General features: G+C 27.6%; 2 protein-coding genes across 2 annotated transcripts; both read right to left on the bottom strand.

Moving 5' to 3' along the window:
• Window positions 1-2,270: 2,270 nt before the first annotated feature.
• LOC149941053 (uncharacterized) lies at window positions 2,271-2,981 on the bottom strand. Its single transcript, XM_090179411.1, has one exon. The coding sequence runs from the start codon at window positions 2,979-2,981 to the stop codon at window positions 2,271-2,273; it is 711 nt and encodes a 236-aa protein (XP_090035537.1).
• Window positions 2,982-18,382: 15,401 nt separating this feature from the next.
• Window positions 18,383-19,838, bottom strand: LOC149941052 (uncharacterized). Its single transcript, XM_090178196.1, has 5 exons — window positions 19,574-19,838; window positions 19,306-19,510; window positions 19,092-19,234; window positions 18,886-19,025; window positions 18,383-18,821 (listed from the first exon to the last, which is right to left on the bottom strand). Exons 1-5 carry the CDS (start codon window positions 19,763-19,765, stop codon window positions 18,551-18,553), a joined length of 951 nt encoding a protein of 316 aa, XP_090034322.1. The 5' UTR covers window positions 19,766-19,838; the 3' UTR covers window positions 18,383-18,550.
• Between the last annotated feature and the right edge of the window lie 34 nt (window positions 19,839-19,872).

The following is a 19,872-nucleotide window of genomic DNA, read 5'->3' as shown; positions in this document are numbered from 1 at the left end:
TTACGGAAAATATTCAGTTCACGGGATTTTCGTTACGGAAAATATTCCATAAGCGGAATTTCTGTTACGGAAAATCTTCCGTACACGTAAATTTCGTTACAGACGCATCTGGTTCCAGCAAGATGGGGCGCCCCCTCACCAATATAGTGACGTGGTTGCATATCTAAACGACGAGTTTCCTGGAAGATGGATCGGAAGAACTGGTCCTCCAAACTCAGTGAAAAATAGGTCTTTTTCAACCGAACCAAAATTATTTTTACACTTTCGACTATGCCCTACAACTTTTCTATTGAAACATTTTGCGTGACACCTACCGGTGAAAAAATAAATTTTCCAAAACGGCACACAATCGTTCGATTTTTCTGAAATTTAGTAACCAAAGCCTTCCATACCTAACAAATAAACCCTGAAAATTTCAGAACCCTAGCACAAATACATTTTGAGAAAAATAGCCTGATCGAGCAAATTGAGACACCCTGTATAGTAAAATGACTATTTTGAAATAAATCACGACTATATTAAGAAAATTTAATTTTATTGTACAATATTGCACAATAAAATTCAATTTTCTTAATAGTTGCGACCTTTTCGACTCTATAGCCGGCATCGTCAGGTACGAAATATATCGCAAGATACAAGTTAAAGTTTAAACTTCAGTTCTTATGTAGTAATTTTTTATTAGGTAAGAGAGGGACCATCTTGATTATTGATTAAACGATTGCAGTATTTTAGTTTTTGAATTTCAATCGATTATCTAATATATAATATTAGGAAATATTTTATAAATAAAAATCGGTGTTGAGAAAATCGCTACCTAGCTTATTTCCAAAACCAGATATATATGTAGTATGTACACAAATTTTAAATAGCTGGGAAAAAGGTAGCGAAATGTTCTGTAACGAAATTTACGTGTACGGAAGATTTTCCGTAACAGAAATTCCGCTTATGGAATATTTTCCGTAACGAAAATCCCGTGAACTGAATATTTTCCGTAACGGAAATTCTGGGTACCGAATTTTTCCGTAAGAAAGATTCCGCATACGGAATATTTTTTTATAACGAAAATTCCGCGTACGGAATATTTTCTCGTCACCAAAATTCCGCGTACGGAATATTTTCTCGTCACCAAAATTCCGCGTACGGAATATTTTCTCGTCACCAAAATTCCGCGTACGGAATATTTTCTCGTCACCAAAATTCCGCGTACGGAATATTTTCTCGTCACCAAAATTCCGCGTACGGAATATTTTCTCGTCACCAAAATTCCGCGTACGGAATATTTTCTCGTCACCAAAATTCCGCGTACGGAATATTTTCTCGTCACCAAAATTCCGCGTACGGAATATTTTCTCGTCATCAAAATTCCGCGTACGGAATATTTTCTCGTCACGATAATTCAGAACCCTAGCATAAATACATTTTGAGAAAAATGGCCTGATCGAGCAAATTGAGACACCCTGTATAAATATTTTTGTTGAATAGTTTTGTTTCGAGCTTGAGGAGACCCCTCTTGAACTCGGGGCCCTGGACCTGGGCCCAACTGGCCCAATGGGATAGACTATTAGTTACGCTACATTTTACGACGTGTCACCCAGATCGTTGGTCAATTTGGAGAGCTCTGAAACGACTAAAACCAAAAATACAATTGTAAATTTATGTCTAAAGTTTACTTCAAATTTTAATTACCTTTTCGTCCGAATACAACGTGATGTTCTAGAAACGAGTATCATAGTAGATACCAAGTTAGTATCTACTATGATACTCGTTTCTAGAACATTCCGAAACTAAAATTCCTGACTATAATATAAATAGAGAACATCATCAGATCATCGAGTCCTGCATCGAGATTGAAATGCCGGTTATAAGCGATGCACAAAGAATACAAATAATACCTTTGCGCCAACAAGAAGCGATGATATAACTTTTTACCAAAGGGAAGGAGGACGACAACTCAGATGACTAACTTAGACTCGACTGTAAAAACAACAACGGTTTATTTACAGCTAGATATAGTTACATGTCGATAGCGGAAACAAAAGTGAATACGAATAAATGAATTCTGTGATTATTTCTACAAAAAGGGCGAGCGATAAAAAATGAATCGAAGGGTAGATAAAAAAGCAAAAGGTCTAATTTAAGTTTTAACACACTGCCCGACGATGAGCTTAAACTCATCACTTATCTTGTACTTCAAACGGGAACAAAGTCGAAGAGGACGTTGAAGTAATTGACCATTACCGAGTTTGAGTACGTAGGCTCGAGCCTTGTTGTCACCTCTGCCCTTGATAAGTTCCTTGGTAATCGCCATTTTCCACATGGTTCGTGGGAGCTTGACGTCGGAAATGATCGAGGACCAAGTCATTAACCTTGAGGATAGTTTCTCGTCGAGGGTTGACGTATTGATTTGCGGATCGCAATTGCTGAATATACTCTTTTCTCAATCTGACCCAGTACTGATCTAGTAGATTTTGACGATATCTCAACCGTCTGGTTAAGTCTTGATTAGTTGTCGACTCGTTGAGGGGAAAGGTTCGGGACGGAAGCGCCGTAATTCTTTGTCCTAGAAGAAAGTGAGCGGGTGTTAATGCTGATGGTTCATCTGGGTCGTTGTATTGGAATGTCAATGGCCTGGAGTTCAGGATGGCTTCTATTTCTGTCAGCATGGTTTCCAATTCTTCGTAGCCCAATAAAGATATTCCTAGAACCTTTTTCAAGGGCAACTTTACTGACCTCACCATCCACTCGTAGAAACCACCCCACCAGCTTGCTCTCTCAATAATGTAACGCCACGTTATTACTTGTCCTCCCAAAAGGTCGACAACTTGGGGGTGTTTCAGGTTAGCCCAGAGTTCTCGACGGTCACGATCAGCCTTTTTGAATGTACGTGCATTATCAGATTGCATGCAACTTGATACACCTCGTCGGGAGATAAATCTGCGGAAAGATAGTAAGAATTTTTCCGTAGAAATATCAGTCAGCATTTATAACTGTATAGCTCTTGTGACGGAACATGTGAAGAGTGCAATGTAAGCCCTCGTAGTTGAGCTTCCAGTTTTTAGGTGAAGAGGGCCAGCAAAATAAATTCCACTTCGGTCGAAGAGTGGAGCTTCGGTTTTTCGAGAACTCGGTAGTGTCGCAACGTCTACGGTCCCAGCTTTGGCGGTGAAACGTTTGCGTTTAACGCACTTGTACATGTAGAATAGTTTTTGGTACTTGACGTCCACGAATGATCCAAAACTAGCGGTTCAGGTCAACAACAATACGCTGTTCTGGAGTTACTAAAACGCTAGATTGAAATACATTAGGTCGGAGTTCGTCGGTGACATCGAGATCTACGGTCGGCGTAGTAGTATCAGTAGACCAAGCGCTCTCTTCTAAGCTCAGCCACGTTGGTCCTTCCCCCCACATCTTACTGTTAAATAATTCCTCGAAGATACGTGCTACGTATTGAAGAACAGCTCTCTTTGTACAGACTCTGGAGACTAAGAATTCCATAAGCGAGCTCAGGTCGAACGTCAAGACATCTTCTTCAGGTCGCCAAGTGAGATCAAGGACCTTAATAACCTTTTTTGAATTGGTGATAAGATGGCTGAACCCTCTGAAAGTAATCGCGGATGAAGGTCATCGGGCCCTGGGCATTTAAAAGTGGGCAGTCGCTTTAAATATCATCGGACTGAAAACAAAGGTGTTGGTCCATTTGATCGAAAAATATGTGATCGACAGTCGATCATTATACGTTGCAATTGATCGAAATTCCATTTGATCGAATCCCATTTGTCATTTGTTTCATAAGATCGAGCCTTCAAATGATCGAATACTATTTGATCGAATTCAAAAGTATTTATAGTACCAGTTGGTATGTTTTTATTTTACCGAATGTCAATATGAAGTGCAGAAGGAATAATGATGGAATAATTCATTGCTTAAGTGCAGAAGGAATAATGATGGAATAATTCATTGCTTTAACTGTATTAAGCCACAAAGATGAAGAGATTTTTACTATATACACTATATGATGGAATTTTTTATGACATCGACGATAACGGCCCGTTGTTTTTGATATATATAAATAGGGTCAGGTTAGGTTAGGTTAGGTTAGGTTGGGTTAGGTTGGGTTGATGTACGCGCGCCGTAGGCGCGTATGCACCGTTGCATACGAGGGGTCTGACCACGTTCACGGCCCTTCTATTGCTAAAAATTAGGTACATAGTTCGTTTTTACCTCTCCGAGGGGACTAAGTCCCCTAGGAGGGGTTATACAACCACCGTTTCTGTCTGTCTGTTTGTCTGTGGGTGGGTCTGTCTATCTGTCAGGCCTGCGAACGCGTTCGCATTTTCGGGGCAAAGGGTAATCATTGCGTACGCAGTTTCTCGAAATTTCTGCGTTCGCAGTTTCTCGAAGGGTTGGCAAAACCACCGTGTGACGGTGAGCGTTAACGGATTGATTTGCGGTTGGGTTTGGTTTTGTTGGTCTTTTTTCGTCAACGCTCACCGGATATTTCGTTATTGTTAATGTGTAGGTAGTGAATGTTGAGTTTGTGTTATGATGGTTGTGGATGTTGAGTCTGTTGTGTTTGTATGGGCGTTTTCTCTACAACTTCTTCTTAATGACTTTGGGACGGACCGAATGCTGAGTGTTATGCAACCTCTCAACGTCCAATGGCAGGGTTTCTACCAGTTGTACACGGTATTCGTCTTAGTATTAATTTGCGATTTTTTGGCGCCGGCCGGGAATCGAACCCGGGTCTGCTTCGTGCAAGAGATGTACTCTAACCACTCAGCCACCAATGCTTGTTAATTTACGGTGTTTTTCTAAAAAAACAGCTTTGGCGAATGTCCTTTACAAAGCTATAACGTTAGGTACTATAATTTATTCTACATCATTTTAAACATTTATAAATTATATTAATCTTATATTTAATGAAATATTTATAAATTATATTAATCTTATATTTAATGAAATATTTATAAATTATATTAATCTTATATTTAATGAAATATTTATAAATTATATTAATCTTATATTTAATGAAATATTTATAAATTATATTAATCTTATATTTAATGAAATATTTATAAATTATATTAATCTTATATTTAATGAAATATTTATAAATTATATTAATCTTATATTTAATGAAATATTTATAAATTATATTAATCTTATATTTAATGAAATATTTATAAATTATATTAATCTTATATTTAATGAAATATTTATAAATTATATTAATCTTATATTTAATGAAATATTTATAAATTATATTAATCTTATATTTAATGAAATATTTATAAATTATATTAATCTTATATTTAATGAAATATTTATAAATTATATTAATCTTATATTTAATGAAATATTTATAAATTATATTAATCTTATATTTAATGAAATATTTATAAATTATATTAATCTTATATTTAATGAAATATTTATAAATTATATTAATCTTATATTTAATGAAATATTTATAAATTATATTAATCTTATATTTAATGAAATATTTATAAATTATATTAATCTTATATTTAATGAAATATTTATAAATTATATTAATCTTATATTTAATGAAATATTTATAAATTATATTAATCTTATATTTAATGAAATATTTATAAATTATATTAATCTTATATTTAATGAAATATTTATAAATTATATTAATCTTATATTTAATGAAATATTTATAAATTATATTAATCTTATATTTAATGAAATATTTATAAATTATATTAATCTTATATTTAATGAAATATTTATAAATTATATTAATCTTATATTTAATGAAATATTTATAAATTATATTAATCTTATATTTAATGAAATATTTATAAATTATATTAATCTTATATTTAATGAAATATTTATAAATTATATTAATCTTATATTTAATGAAATATTTATAAATTATATTAATCTTATATTTAATGAAATATTTATAAATTATATTAATCTTATATTTAATGAAATATTTATAAATTATATTAATCTTATATTTAATGAAATATTTATAAATTATATTAATCTTATATTTAATGAAATATTTATAAATTATATTAATCTTATATTTAATGAAATATTTATAAATTATATTAATCTTATATTTAATGAAATATTTATAAATTATATTAATCTTATATTTAATGAAATATTTATAAATTATATTAATCTTATATTTAATGAAATATTTATAAATTATATTAATCTTATATTTAATGAAATATTTATAAATTATATTAATCTTATATTTAATGAAATATTTATAAATTATATTAATCTTATATTTAATGAAATATTTATAAATTATATTAATCTTATATTTAATGAAATATTTATAAATTATATTAATCTTATATTTAATGAAATATTTATAAATTATATTAATCTTATATTTAATGAAATATTTATAAATTATATTAATCTTATATTTAATGAAATATTTATAAATTATATTAATCTTATATTTAATGAAATATTTATAAATTATATTAATCTTATATTTAATGAAATATTTATAAATTATATTAATCTTATATTTAATGAAATATTTATAAATTATATTAATCTTATATTTAATGAAATATTTATAAATTATATTAATCTTATATTTAATGAAATATTTATAAATTATATTAATCTTATATTTAATGAAATATTTATAAATTATATTAATCTTATATTTAATGAAATATTTATAAATTATATTAATCTTATATTTAATGAAATATTTATAAATTATATTAATCTTATATTTAATGAAATATTTATAAATTATATTAATCTTATATTTAATGAAATATTTATAAATTATATTAATCTTATATTTAATGAAATATTTATAAATTATATTAATCTTATATTTAATGAAATATTTATAAATTATATTAATCTTATATTTAATGAAATATTTATAAATTATATTAATCTTATATTTAATGAAATATTTATAAATTATATTAATCTTATATTTAATGAAATATTTATAAATTATATTAATCTTATATTTAATGAAATATTTATAAATTATATTAATCTTATATTTAATGAAATATTTATAAATTATATTAATCTTATATTTAATGAAATATTTATAAATTATATTAATCTTATATTTAATGAAATATTTATAAATTATATTAATCTTATATTTAATGAAATATTTATAAATTATATTAATCTTATATTTAATGAAATATTTATAAATTATATTAATCTTATATTTAATGAAATATTTATAAATTATATTAATCTTATATTTAATGAAATATTTATAAATTATATTAATCTTATATTTAATGAAATATTTATAAATTATATTAATCTTATATTTAATGAAATATTTATAAATTATATTAATCTTATATTTAATGAAATATTTATAAATTATATTAATCTTATATTTAATGAAATATTTATAAATTATATTAATCTTATATTTAATGAAATATTTATAAATTATATTAATCTTATATTTAATGAAATATTTATAAATTATATTAATCTTATATTTAATGAAATATTTATAAATTATATTAATCTTATATTTAATGAAATATTTATAAATTATATTAATCTTATATTTAATGAAATATTTATAAATTATATTAATCTTATATTTAATGAAATATTTATAAATTATATTAATCTTATATTTAATGAAATATTTATAAATTATATTAATCTTATATTTAATGAAATATTTATAAATTATATTAATCTTATATTTAATGAAATATTTATAAATTATATTAATCTTATATTTAATGAAATATTTATAAATTATATTAATCTTATATTTAATGAAATATTTATAAATTATATTAATCTTATATTTAATGAAATATTTATAAATTATATTAATCTTATATTTAATGAAATATTTATAAATTATATTAATCTTATATTTAATGAAATATTTATAAATTATATTAATCTTATATTTAATGAAATATTTATAAATTATATTAATCTTATATTTAATGAAATATTTATAAATTATATTAATCTTATATTTAATGAAATATTTATAAATTATATTAATCTTATATTTAATGAAATATTTATAAATTATATTAATCTTATATTTAATGAAATATTTATAAATTATATTAATCTTATATTTAATGAAATATTTATAAATTATATTAATCTTATATTTAATGAAATATTTATAAATTATATTAATCTTATATTTAATGAAATATTTATAAATTATATTAATCTTATATTTAATGAAATATTTATAAATTATATTAATCTTATATTTAATGAAATATTTATAAATTATATTAATCTTATATTTAATGAAATATTTATAAATTATATTAATCTTATATTTAATGAAATATTTATAAATTATATTAATCTTATATTTAATGAAATATTTATAAATTATATTAATCTTATATTTAATGAAATATTTATAAATTATATTAATCTTATATTTAATGAAATATTTATAAATTATATTAATCTTATATTTAATGAAATATTTATAAATTATATTAATCTTATATTTAATGAAATATTTATAAATTATATTAATCTTATATTTAATGAAATATTTATAAATTATATTAATCTTATATTTAATGAAATATTTATAAATTATATTAATCTTATATTTAATGAAATATTTATAAATTATATTAATCTTATATTTAATGAAATATTTATAAATTATATTAATCTTATATTTAATGAAATATTTATAAATTATATTAATCTTATATTTAATGAAATATTTATAAATTATATTAATCTTATATTTAATGAAATATTTATAAATTATATTAATCTTATATTTAATGAAATATTTATAAATTATATTAATCTTATATTTAATGAAATATTTATAAATTATATTAATCTTATATTTAATGAAATATTTATAAATTATATTAATCTTATATTTAATGAAATATTTATAAATTATATTAATCTTATATTTAATGAAATATTTATAAATTATATTAATCTTATATTTAATGAAATATTTATAAATTATATTAATCTTATATTTAATGAAATATTTATAAATTATATTAATCTTATATTTAATGAAATATTTATAAATTATATTAATCTTATATTTAATGAAATATTTATAAATTATATTAATCTTATATTTAATGAAATATTTATAAATTATATTAATCTTATATTTAATGAAATATTTATAAATTATATTAATCTTATATTTAATGAAATATTTATAAATTATATTAATCTTATATTTAATGAAATATTTATAAATTATATTAATCTTATATTTAATGAAATATTTATAAATTATATTAATCTTATATTTAATGAAATATTTATAAATTATATTAATCTTATATTTAATGAAATATTTATAAATTATATTAATCTTATATTTAATGAAATATTTATAAATTATATTAATCTTATATTTAATGAAATATTTATAAATTATATTAATCTTATATTTAATGAAATATTTATAAATTATATTAATCTTATATTTAATGAAATATTTATAAATTATATTAATCTTATATTTAATGAAATATTTATAAATTATATTAATCTTATATTTAATGAAATATTTATAAATTATATTAATCTTATATTTAATGAAATATTTATAAATTATATTAATCTTATATTTAATGAAATATTTATAAATTATATTAATCTTATATTTAATGAAATATTTATAAATTATATTAATCTTATATTTAATGAAATATTTATAAATTATATTAATCTTATATTTAATGAAATATTTATAAATTATATTAATCTTATATTTAATGAAATATTTATAAATTATATTAATCTTATATTTAATGAAATATTTATAAATTATATTAATCTTATATTTAATGAAATATTTATAAATTATATTAATCTTATATTTAATGAAATATTTATAAATTATATTAATCTTATATTTAATGAAATATTTATAAATTATATTAATCTTATATTTAATGAAATATTTATAAATTATATTAATCTTATATTTAATGAAATATTTATAAATTATATTAATCTTATATTTAATGAAATATTTATAAATTATATTAATCTTATATTTAATGAAATATTTATAAATTATATTAATCTTATATTTAATGAAATATTTATAAATTATATTAATCTTATATTTAATGAAATATTTATAAATTATATTAATCTTATATTTAATGAAATATTTATAAATTATATTAATCTTATATTTAATGAAATATTTATAAATTATATTAATCTTATATTTAATGAAATATTTATAAATTATATTAATCTTATATTTAATGAAATATTTATAAATTATATTAATCTTATATTTAATGAAATATTTATAAATTATATTAATCTTATATTTAATGAAATATTTATAAATTATATTAATCTTATATTTAATGAAATATTTATAAATTATATTAATCTTATATTTAATGAAATATTTATAAATTATATTAATCTTATATTTAATGAAATATTTATAAATTATATTAATCTTATATTTAATGAAATATTTATAAATTATATTAATCTTATATTTAATGAAATATTTATAAATTATATTAATCTTATATTTAATGAAATATTTATAAATTATATTAATCTTATATTTAATGAAATATTTATAAATTATATTAATCTTATATTTAATGAAATATTTATAAATTATATTAATCTTATATTTAATGAAATATTTATAAATTATATTAATCTTATATTTAATGAAATATTTATAAATTATATTAATCTTATATTTAATGAAATATTTATAAATTATATTAATCTTATATTTAATGAAATATTTATAAATTATATTAATCTTATATTTAATGAAATATTTATAAATTATATTAATCTTATATTTAATGAAATATTTATAAATTATATTAATCTTATATTTAATGAAATATTTATAAATTATATTAATCTTATATTTAATGAAATATTTATAAATTATATTAATCTTATATTTAATGAAATATTTATAAATTATATTAATCTTATATTTAATGAAATATTTATAAATTATATTAATCTTATATTTAATGAAATATTTATAAATTATATTAATCTTATATTTAATGAAATATTTATAAATTATATTAATCTTATATTTAATGAAATATTTATAAATTATATTAATCTTATATTTAATGAAATATTTATAAATTATATTAATCTTATATTTAATGAAATATTTATAAATTATATTAATCTTATATTTAATGAAATATTTATAAATTATATTAATCTTATATTTAATGAAATATTTATAAATTATATTAATCTTATATTTAATGAAATATTTATAAATTATATTAATCTTATATTTAATGAAATATTTATAAATTATATTAATCTTATATTTAATGAAATATTTATAAATTATATTAATCTTATATTTAATGAAATATTTATAAATTATATTAATCTTATATTTAATGAAATATTTATAAATTATATTAATCTTATATTTAATGAAATATTTATAAATTATATTAATCTTATATTTAATGAAATATTTATAAATTATTTTAATCTTATATTTAATGAAATATTTATAAATTATATTAATCTTATATTTAATGAAATATTTATAAATTATATTAATCTTATATTTAATGAAATATTTATAAATTATATTAATCTTATATTTAATGAAATATTTATAAATTATTTTAATCTTATATTTAATGAAATATTTTAGTATTTTAATGTAAAATTTTATCGTGATCAGGAATTGAACTCGGGTCGCATTGTAACAATGCGGATAGTTCACCGCCGACTCCGAGCCATTGACTTCCTTAGGGAAAATTTTAAAGTAAAGGAACAATTATGATAAGGCGGGTTTTTTTTACTAAATGGATTAATACAATATCTCTATATATTGTTTATTGAACTTTGTTGGTTTATTCTTTGGTACGGTTTTTTGTTTTGTTTTAAATTTTTGTTAAATTCTTAACAAAATTTCGTTAAAACACAAAAAGTAGTTCATTGTTACCTTTTAATAACGCTTAGAAAAAGGATAATTATTCAAAACTCCCGCGGAAACTATATCAAAGTAATAATATAGCGCCACCGTGTGGGGAACTAATAATCAAACCGGGTAAAAAATATAATCTCTTCAATTTTTCAAACTTTAGTCAAATCTCGACGGGTTAAAAAGAACACAAAATAAAAGTATATAAAGCCGTTTGCGTCAATATAGAAGAAATCGTCTTTCTTAGTTCTTGGCTGTCAGACGAACTACTACAGGACGGGGTCCTGGTGTCGGTCAAAAGTTATGAAGTAACTTTGCGGTTTTAATTAGTATGTTCGGTCTTCGGTCAAGAAAAGAGTTAAATTTTGGTTCGCGTTTGGAACGTGAGTGAATGGACTTAAGTGTATGAACAGTGCGTGTTTAAGACTGAAAGTGTTAAAGTAATTGTGAACTAACTCAAGTCAGCTGTAAGATAAAATTGATTGTTATTATTTTTTGAATTGGAATAACCTAATTATACCCTTGAAATTATCAACTCAACCTGTGAGGGTAATTAAGTAGATTGGAAGTAATTAGTAGAGAACAGCTCTCAGCTGTTAATTTAGACAGAGTTTATAGTTAGGTAGTTTGAATTTAGTTAAAATTACTCAGTATAATTTATGATATTAACTTAAGTGTAAGTGTGTTTTGGTTTATGTTTCAATCACGATGAACTAAAACAAATCTAGTCTTAGACACTTGAGTACCAGTTCTGTACAATTACGTAGAAGTGATATTTGTTGTGTCTTTGGTGAAAGTTAAATTTAGAACGTTCCATAGACTGTTCTGAATAAAAATAAACATTTATAATTTTGCATAATTCTGGTTGCCATTTTATTTTCTAATCACTCGCCCACAACATTACAGTTCTGGCAATCCCGAATCAAATAAATTTTCGATATAACGGCGACGGGAAATTATTCTCGTAAATTTATAGCGCGGCCTTAGGGAATATTCTTTTAACAAAATTTCGATAACTATCGTTTAATTAAAATCGGCCCGATTCCGTTAATTATAAACCAAAAAGCGTACGGTCGTTATAATACCCTCTGTAAATATTTCTTTCATTAAAATTTGTTTCGTATTATATTCAACTGATAAACTTGTACTGTAAAAAGGGTTTAATTCAATTGTGCATTGTTATAGTACGTCTAACTCACTGTTCTAACTACTTAACTTATGATATTGTGAATAAATTAAAATTGGTCGTTTCGTCTCAATTACTTTAATTATAATTAAAATTTTATACCGGGCCGGATAGAACTGGGATAACATTTTTAACAAATAACTCTAAATTGCGGAGATATATCTTCAAGCGTTATCTCGAAATTAATACCCCTAGGGACAATTCTTCCGAGGAGAGGTATATTTTGGCTTGCCAACTTGTTTTAATAGGTCTTTCTATTAATTATGTCCGAGAGAATATTTTGTTTTCTACGTCACTGCGCTCAGGTTTTTTTCTGTATATTATTTTTCTTTAGTACAGTTTAAAGAAATAATTATTATTCATAGAGTCTACTGTATCCCATTCTGACTAGATGTTGCCTTTTCGATTTACTCCCAAAAACTAGTAGTTTTAGCCTACAGTAGCTTTCGATCAAATTTCGTTCAGTCAAATGCCATTCGATCAAATGGAAATTCGGTCAAATGCCATTCGATCAAATGGAAATTCGATCAAATGGGACCCGTTCGATCATTTGGGAATCGATCAAATAGACTCAAACCAAAACAAAATCAGAGGGCTCAGAACGGTCAAAACCAGGGAAAAAGTCACCCAGACATTGCGTTAATTTTTTAGCCTGTTTATCGAAAAAAAATTCCACTGCCTATGGAGCGTTTGCAATCCTAAACCTCCCTCGCGGACTGTTAGGGTAGTGTTTTGCGCGTTGCACCAATGTTTATTTTCCCCGTACCATATATTACCTCTAAACATTTTTATAGTACTTGCAGAGACAGTCTTGTCGGTTCCTCGATGTATTGTAAAATATAATTAAACTTGGATAAAATTGCATTGCCCACTTGAGCAAGATTCTTGTATGATAGCCTGTCCTCTATTAATTTGAGATTTTCCAGTGCAAGGTAAACTGTTTTTGTAATGTCTACCATGTATGTTTCGCAGCAATCTTTTTCATTAGCAAATGATACGCCCAGGATTTTTATTGATTTACTGCTCCAAAACAGGCCCATTGGCGAATCTTTACGATTTTTCCATTTCCCGAGCCATAGCCCGCTGCTTTTCGCTAAATTAAAGCTTGAGTTGCTGACATTTCCGTATTTTATACATTCAAACGATATCATAACCCCGATCTTTCTGGGATAGTCTAATACATGAATTTGCATGTAGTTGGTTCAAATATTAGAAGCACATATCAAAATTTGGAGGCCCCCAAAAATAAGTAAGTCCGAAATTTTGCAACGTAGGCACGTGTCTACTTGTCAGTGTTTCCACTCTGCGGTCGAGATTTTCGCCTATTTTAGGGGCAATTTTACCGGTTATCGCCGGTCCTAGAGTCGATTTTCGCCGCCATTTTCGCCAATTTCCATAAATTTAATTTAATTTCCTTTAGTGTCACTGCATATGTTTCTTCTCTTTATTTCCAATCTTAGATTTAGGCAATATATTTATTTTTTTACAAAAGGTAATTAATTGTTTTTTAATTTAAAAACCTTTTAGATAAAGTTTATCTCTGCCAAAAAATTGAATGGCTTGCCATTAGGGGCACAGTATAGGGGGCTACAGAGACGAAAATTTTTCCGTTTTTCTGACTGAAAATATTTACGCCGCAAAGTGGAAACACTGCCACCTTATTAAGGTTTAAATGTTTTTATTGGAGCTGTCATTAAGACACCCTTTTGAAACAGGGCGGCTCTACATAAGTGAGCTCAGCTGACATAGCATACTTTATCATTTCAGAAATTATTGTAATACAGTCCGTGATGTCGCTGGCTGGGCCACGGTCATTCAATATATATTGAATGTCCGTGGTCGGTGGCTACGGCACCGGCAAAGGTAGATCGCCATTAAAATATTTCGCCCTCTCCCCCACCCCAACTTTAGCTTTAGGGGCAACGAAATAAAACGGTACCTAGAGAAAGGCAACAAACAAGAAAGGAGACAGACAAACCTTCACACCATAATCAACATACAAAGATATTGACAATCTACATAATCTACATAATAAAACTCTAAGACCGTTACGTCGCATTTATTTCTGACTTTCAGTCGCGACTCTAACGTGGCGTCGCCGAAGGTACACGGAGGTACACACCTAAGGTATCCCTAGCGCTTCGCCTTAATTCTAGGTCATTGAGTATATTTCAGAAATCGGATCTAACGTGACATCGCCGAAGGTAATTTCTCTGTGTATAACCCGTGGTCGTTGCGCTTCGCCTTAATACTAGGTCAAGTATATTTTGGTCATTAAGTTTGTTTTTGCAATTTCGGGTCGGGTTTCGCACTGGATCGGATTTCGCACTGTTGTGTTAAAAGGTTAATCTCTCCCTAAGCGGTTTACGTCAAGACAGCGCCGGGTAGAGAGATACTGCTGCCTTTCGCTTTGTTAGTGGCTCAACTATAGCCTTTGTGCTTTTGCTAACTTTGTGTTTTTGCGTAGTCAGTAAGGATACCAAAGGCGGGGCGGCGAACCGGGCGAAGACAGAGAGAAACCGGGACTGCCTTTTGCTTTGTTACTGATGGTGGTTCGAATAGCCTATAGGCTTTTTATTTTTCTAGCTAGAGAGATAGCTAGGCGCCAGTGACGTCTCCCCCCCCCCCCCCACCCGCCTTACACACTTCCGCGGAATAGAGGGAAACCGTCCTGAAGTGGCTCGACTATAAACAGCGCGGGGCAGAGGGGAATCAGGGCTCAGTGATGAGGTTATTCGTTTTTGTTCGTCATTAGGGGTCTGGGGGGAGCAAATCTGCCATTGGTACAGGGGGGTTTCCAGGGGTACAGGGGGTTTGCGACGAGAGAGAAAGGCGAGTTTAATATTATTTTTGCGGGGGAAAAGGGTATCCCGGTAATTCTGGCATGGGGAAAAGGGGAGGGTGCTTTACTGAGGGGGGGGGGGGGTTGGACCAGAGAGACAGGCGAGTTTTTGAGTAATTTTTTGGGGAAAAGGGTACCACGGTAATTGTCGCATGGGAAAAAGGGGGTAGGGGTTGCCTTACTGGGGGTTTGAAAGAGAGACAAAGGCGAGTTTTTGATTATTTTTAGTGGGGAAAAGGGTACCACGGTAATTGTCGCATGGGAAAAAGGTGGAGGGGTGCCTAACTGGGGGGTTTGGAAGAGAGAGAAAGGTGAGTTTTTAGTACTTTTTGTGGGGAAAAGGGTACCACGGTAATTATCGCATGAGAAAAAGGGAGAGGGGTGCCTTACATTGGGGTTGGGAACGAGAGACAAAGGCGAGTTTTTAAGTTATTTTTGCGAGGGAAAAAGGGTACCCCGGTAATTCTGGCATGGGGAAAAGGGCAAGGGGTGCCTTACTGTGGGGTTTGGAAATATTGTATTTGCCGCCAGTAGGGTGAGCCTTCAGCTTGTCTATATTATAAAAACCACTTCGTCGTCGTCGAGCTTTTGGTTAGTCAGGAAGGAAGGCGAAGGCGGGCTGGCGAGGAAAAAGCGACCCGCGGAACAGAGGGAAACCGAGACTGCCTTTCGCTTCGTTACTGAGGTGGTTCGACTATCTATTTTCTCAAAATCGGTCGCCCCTGAGAGTTGGGCCGTGTTGGTCCCAACCCGAAATACACCCGAAATTTTCCCTCTTTCCACCGCGAATTTCGGAAGGGGGGGGGGGTCGTATGGGGTAGTTTCAGAAGGCCTGGGAGTTTCGGAAACGGGGAGGGGTCGTTACGATTTGAAAATCCCGTGGCTCTCTCGGCGTACGTTAGTCCCGTGGCCTTTATGCATCAGCCATTGGATACAGGAGGTTTAAAGGGATACAGGGGGTTTGGTACGACTGCGAGTTTGAGTTATTTTTGCGGGGAAAAGGGTACCACTAAAATTCTCGCATTGGAAAGGGGGAGGGGAGTACTACGGATATTCTCGCATGGAGAAAAGGGGGAATGGGTACCACGGTAATTATCACATGGGAAAAGCGGAGAGGGGGTACCATGGTAATTATCACATGGGAAAAAGGGGGAGGAAGGGCTTTACTGGGGTGGTTCTACTATGGGGAAAAGGGTACCCCGGTAATTATCACATGGGAAAAAGGGGGAGGAAGGGCCTTACTGGGGTGGTTCTACTGTGGGGAAAAGGTTACCACGGTAATTATCACACGGGAAAAAGGGGGAGGTGGGTACCACGGTAATTATAACATGAGAAAAAAGAGAAGGAACGGTAATTATCACATGGGAAAAATGGGGAGTACCCGGTAATTATCACATGGGGAAAAAGGGGAGGTAGGGCCTTACTGGGGTGGTTCTACTTTGGGGAAAATAATACCATGGAAATTATCACATGGGAAAAGGGGGAGGGGGCCTAACGGGGGGAGGTCTACTACGGGGTTAAGGGTACCATGGAAATTATCGCATGGAAAAAGGGAGGGGGCCTTACTGCGGTGGTTCGACTATGGGGAAAAGGGTGCCACGGAAATTATCCCATGGGAAAAAGGGGTTGGGGGGGGGCGTACTGGGGCAGAGTGCCTCGAAACACACAACTAGCTGAGAGCCCGCTAGTTTATATTATAAGTAGCACTTGGTACGTCGGTCGTCGTCGCCGTCGGTCGTACGTCCGAGCTTTCAGGAATGTAAGGCGGGCTTCTCGGCTAGTTATCAATATAGAAATCCAATTTTACAACAGATTACTATAACAAGGCAATTTTTCAAAAAGAAAACAAAACAAAAAGTTAGTTTCAATTTTTATTACTAGATAGAAGCACATACTAAGGATGTATTTACGCACTTTTTTGATCTTACAGCCGCCACATGCTTCTGTTCTTATGGTTCTAACTCTTTTAGAATTATCACTTGGATTTAAAATCCAAATTTGTCCCGATACATTAATGCAACATTTTGATGACCTTCAAAATCGGTGCTGGGGCCTCCCTTATCTTGTAAGGTATTTACCACGTTCACAGCCTATCTTTAAATTAAAATGGGTCCCTTTTACTACCTCATGGTTAACTTCTCATTCAATGTCGGTTAATCATGTTTTATTTATGCAAATAGCTAATTAAAATTACATATTTATAGATATAATAAATTATAATTTCCCTTCTTATAATTTATGGCACTTTTGTCCTAATCTCATTTAGTATGCTAATAATCTTTCTGATATTGACATAAATAACTGAAACAAACCTTTATAACTTCATAAGCCCTCCTGGCTAAGCTACGCTTTCTATGATTATTCAAGAAACCAGACTGTGTAGGATAGTATTAACATCTTTATTTAGATTTTAAAGCCTCTTCCATTTAATATATTATATAAACATTTATTTCCCTAAACGGATTAGCTATAAACTTTGAATAGAATTATCATAACTTCTATACTCAATATATTTATTTGTTCTAATGGTATGAGCTAATAATATTAATTATATTAATTTTGTTTGGCTAATTATAAGAGCTAATATAAAAGTAATTAATTGGGGAAAAAGTAGATTGAGATAAATTGCATTAGCTCCGTTGATGTTGCAAATGTCAGTTGGAATAACTGACAGATTGTAAGCAACATTTGTGGCATAGCTACATGGAGCACATTCACTCTTATTATGGCACAAAATATCAGGGGTGCACCACCCATATATCCCAACGTAATAGTGGCCTGGATTTATGTACTTTTTACTACCATCCAAATAGACTGATCTTGAAATAAATGATTACATTCTATGAAAGTTATTGTTATATATATATATATTTATATAAATACCTAGTTTCATATTCAGCTAGTATCCAAGCCATTGATTTCTCAGTTGGTTCTTTTTCATTTTTAGAGATAATTAACTCTGGCCAGGCGTATGTCTTCGGGCAGATTTTAGGATCAATGCAGTTGTCTAAACGAATTTCCACCTTATTTGGAATTTAAAAAATACCAATTATACTTCATAAAACTATAAGCAATAGAAAAATAACTACCTTATAACATTCTGAGGGCAAGCAAAATCTATAGTAATTATATTCCTTAGGATTTATTACTCCAGTTTCAGTTTTATTAAACAAATCATTGGTTTTAGGGTGGGTATGAGGAATTTGCTCAGCTAATACTGTATACTTTGATGCTATAAATATATATTAAAATAAACCAAATATTTCAAGATTGATCTGTGTCAGTAAATAGCTAAGCTATTACCTTGAAAACCGGTGGGAATGTCATTTCCGCAGTAACTATGAACTCCGATATAATATTTTCCAACTTCAAAATTAGGGTCCCAGCTTGAAATTATCAATTTTTCAGAGCCCCATTCATAACTTGACCAGGCGAGTGATTGATATTTGGGGTATTTCACTGGTTCCTTGCTTACGTATAAGTTTGGCTCTCCTTCTATTTTATTTATCTAGGAAAGAGTAGTAACTTGTTAATAAGTTTTCTAATAGACTTGATTACTCATCAGGCTTACTTTAATAGATAAACTGTCACAAGCGTGAGTGACATCAACCGAGAAAAATGAATAATGATTACATTCTGTTGATTGAACTTCACTTTCCTTTCCTAATTTCAATGTAATTATATGAGAACTAACAGTATGGGCATATAAAAAAAGGAAGACACTTATATAATACTTATTTAACATTCTAAGATTTTCTCTCATACACAGAAAGTTACTCAGTTCCTTATTTTAGGAAATCTTATTGGAAAATGAAATCTGAATTATTGAATTACGCAATTTTCGGAATTGTCAAAAAAACATTTACGAAG

This window comes from Leiobunum rupestre, chromosome 6 (assembly GCF_980474605.1).
Source record: "Leiobunum rupestre chromosome 6, qqLeiRupe1.1.hap1, whole genome shotgun sequence".
In the NCBI taxonomy this organism is placed as follows: Eukaryota; Metazoa; Arthropoda; class Arachnida; order Opiliones; family Sclerosomatidae; genus Leiobunum; species Leiobunum rupestre.
Note: the sequence above shows the minus strand (reverse complement) of the source record. Positions and strands in the feature narration are given on the sequence as shown.

Coding starts and splice junctions, on each gene's coding strand:
- LOC149941053 (XM_090179411.1), bottom strand. CDS start 2,981: ATGCTGACTGATATTTCTACGGAAAAATTCTTACTATCTTTCCGCAGA.
- LOC149941052 (XM_090178196.1), bottom strand. CDS start 19,765: ATGAGAGAAAATCTTAGAATGTTAAATAAGTATTATATAAGTGTCTTC. Junction 19,511..19,573: donor GTGACAGTTTATCTATTAAA/GTAAGCCTGATG, acceptor ACTCTTTCCTAG/ATAAATAAAATAGAAGGAGA. Junction 19,026..19,091: donor TGCCCTCAGAATGTTATAAG/GTAGTTATTTTT, acceptor ATTCCAAATAAG/GTGGAAATTCGTTTAGACAA.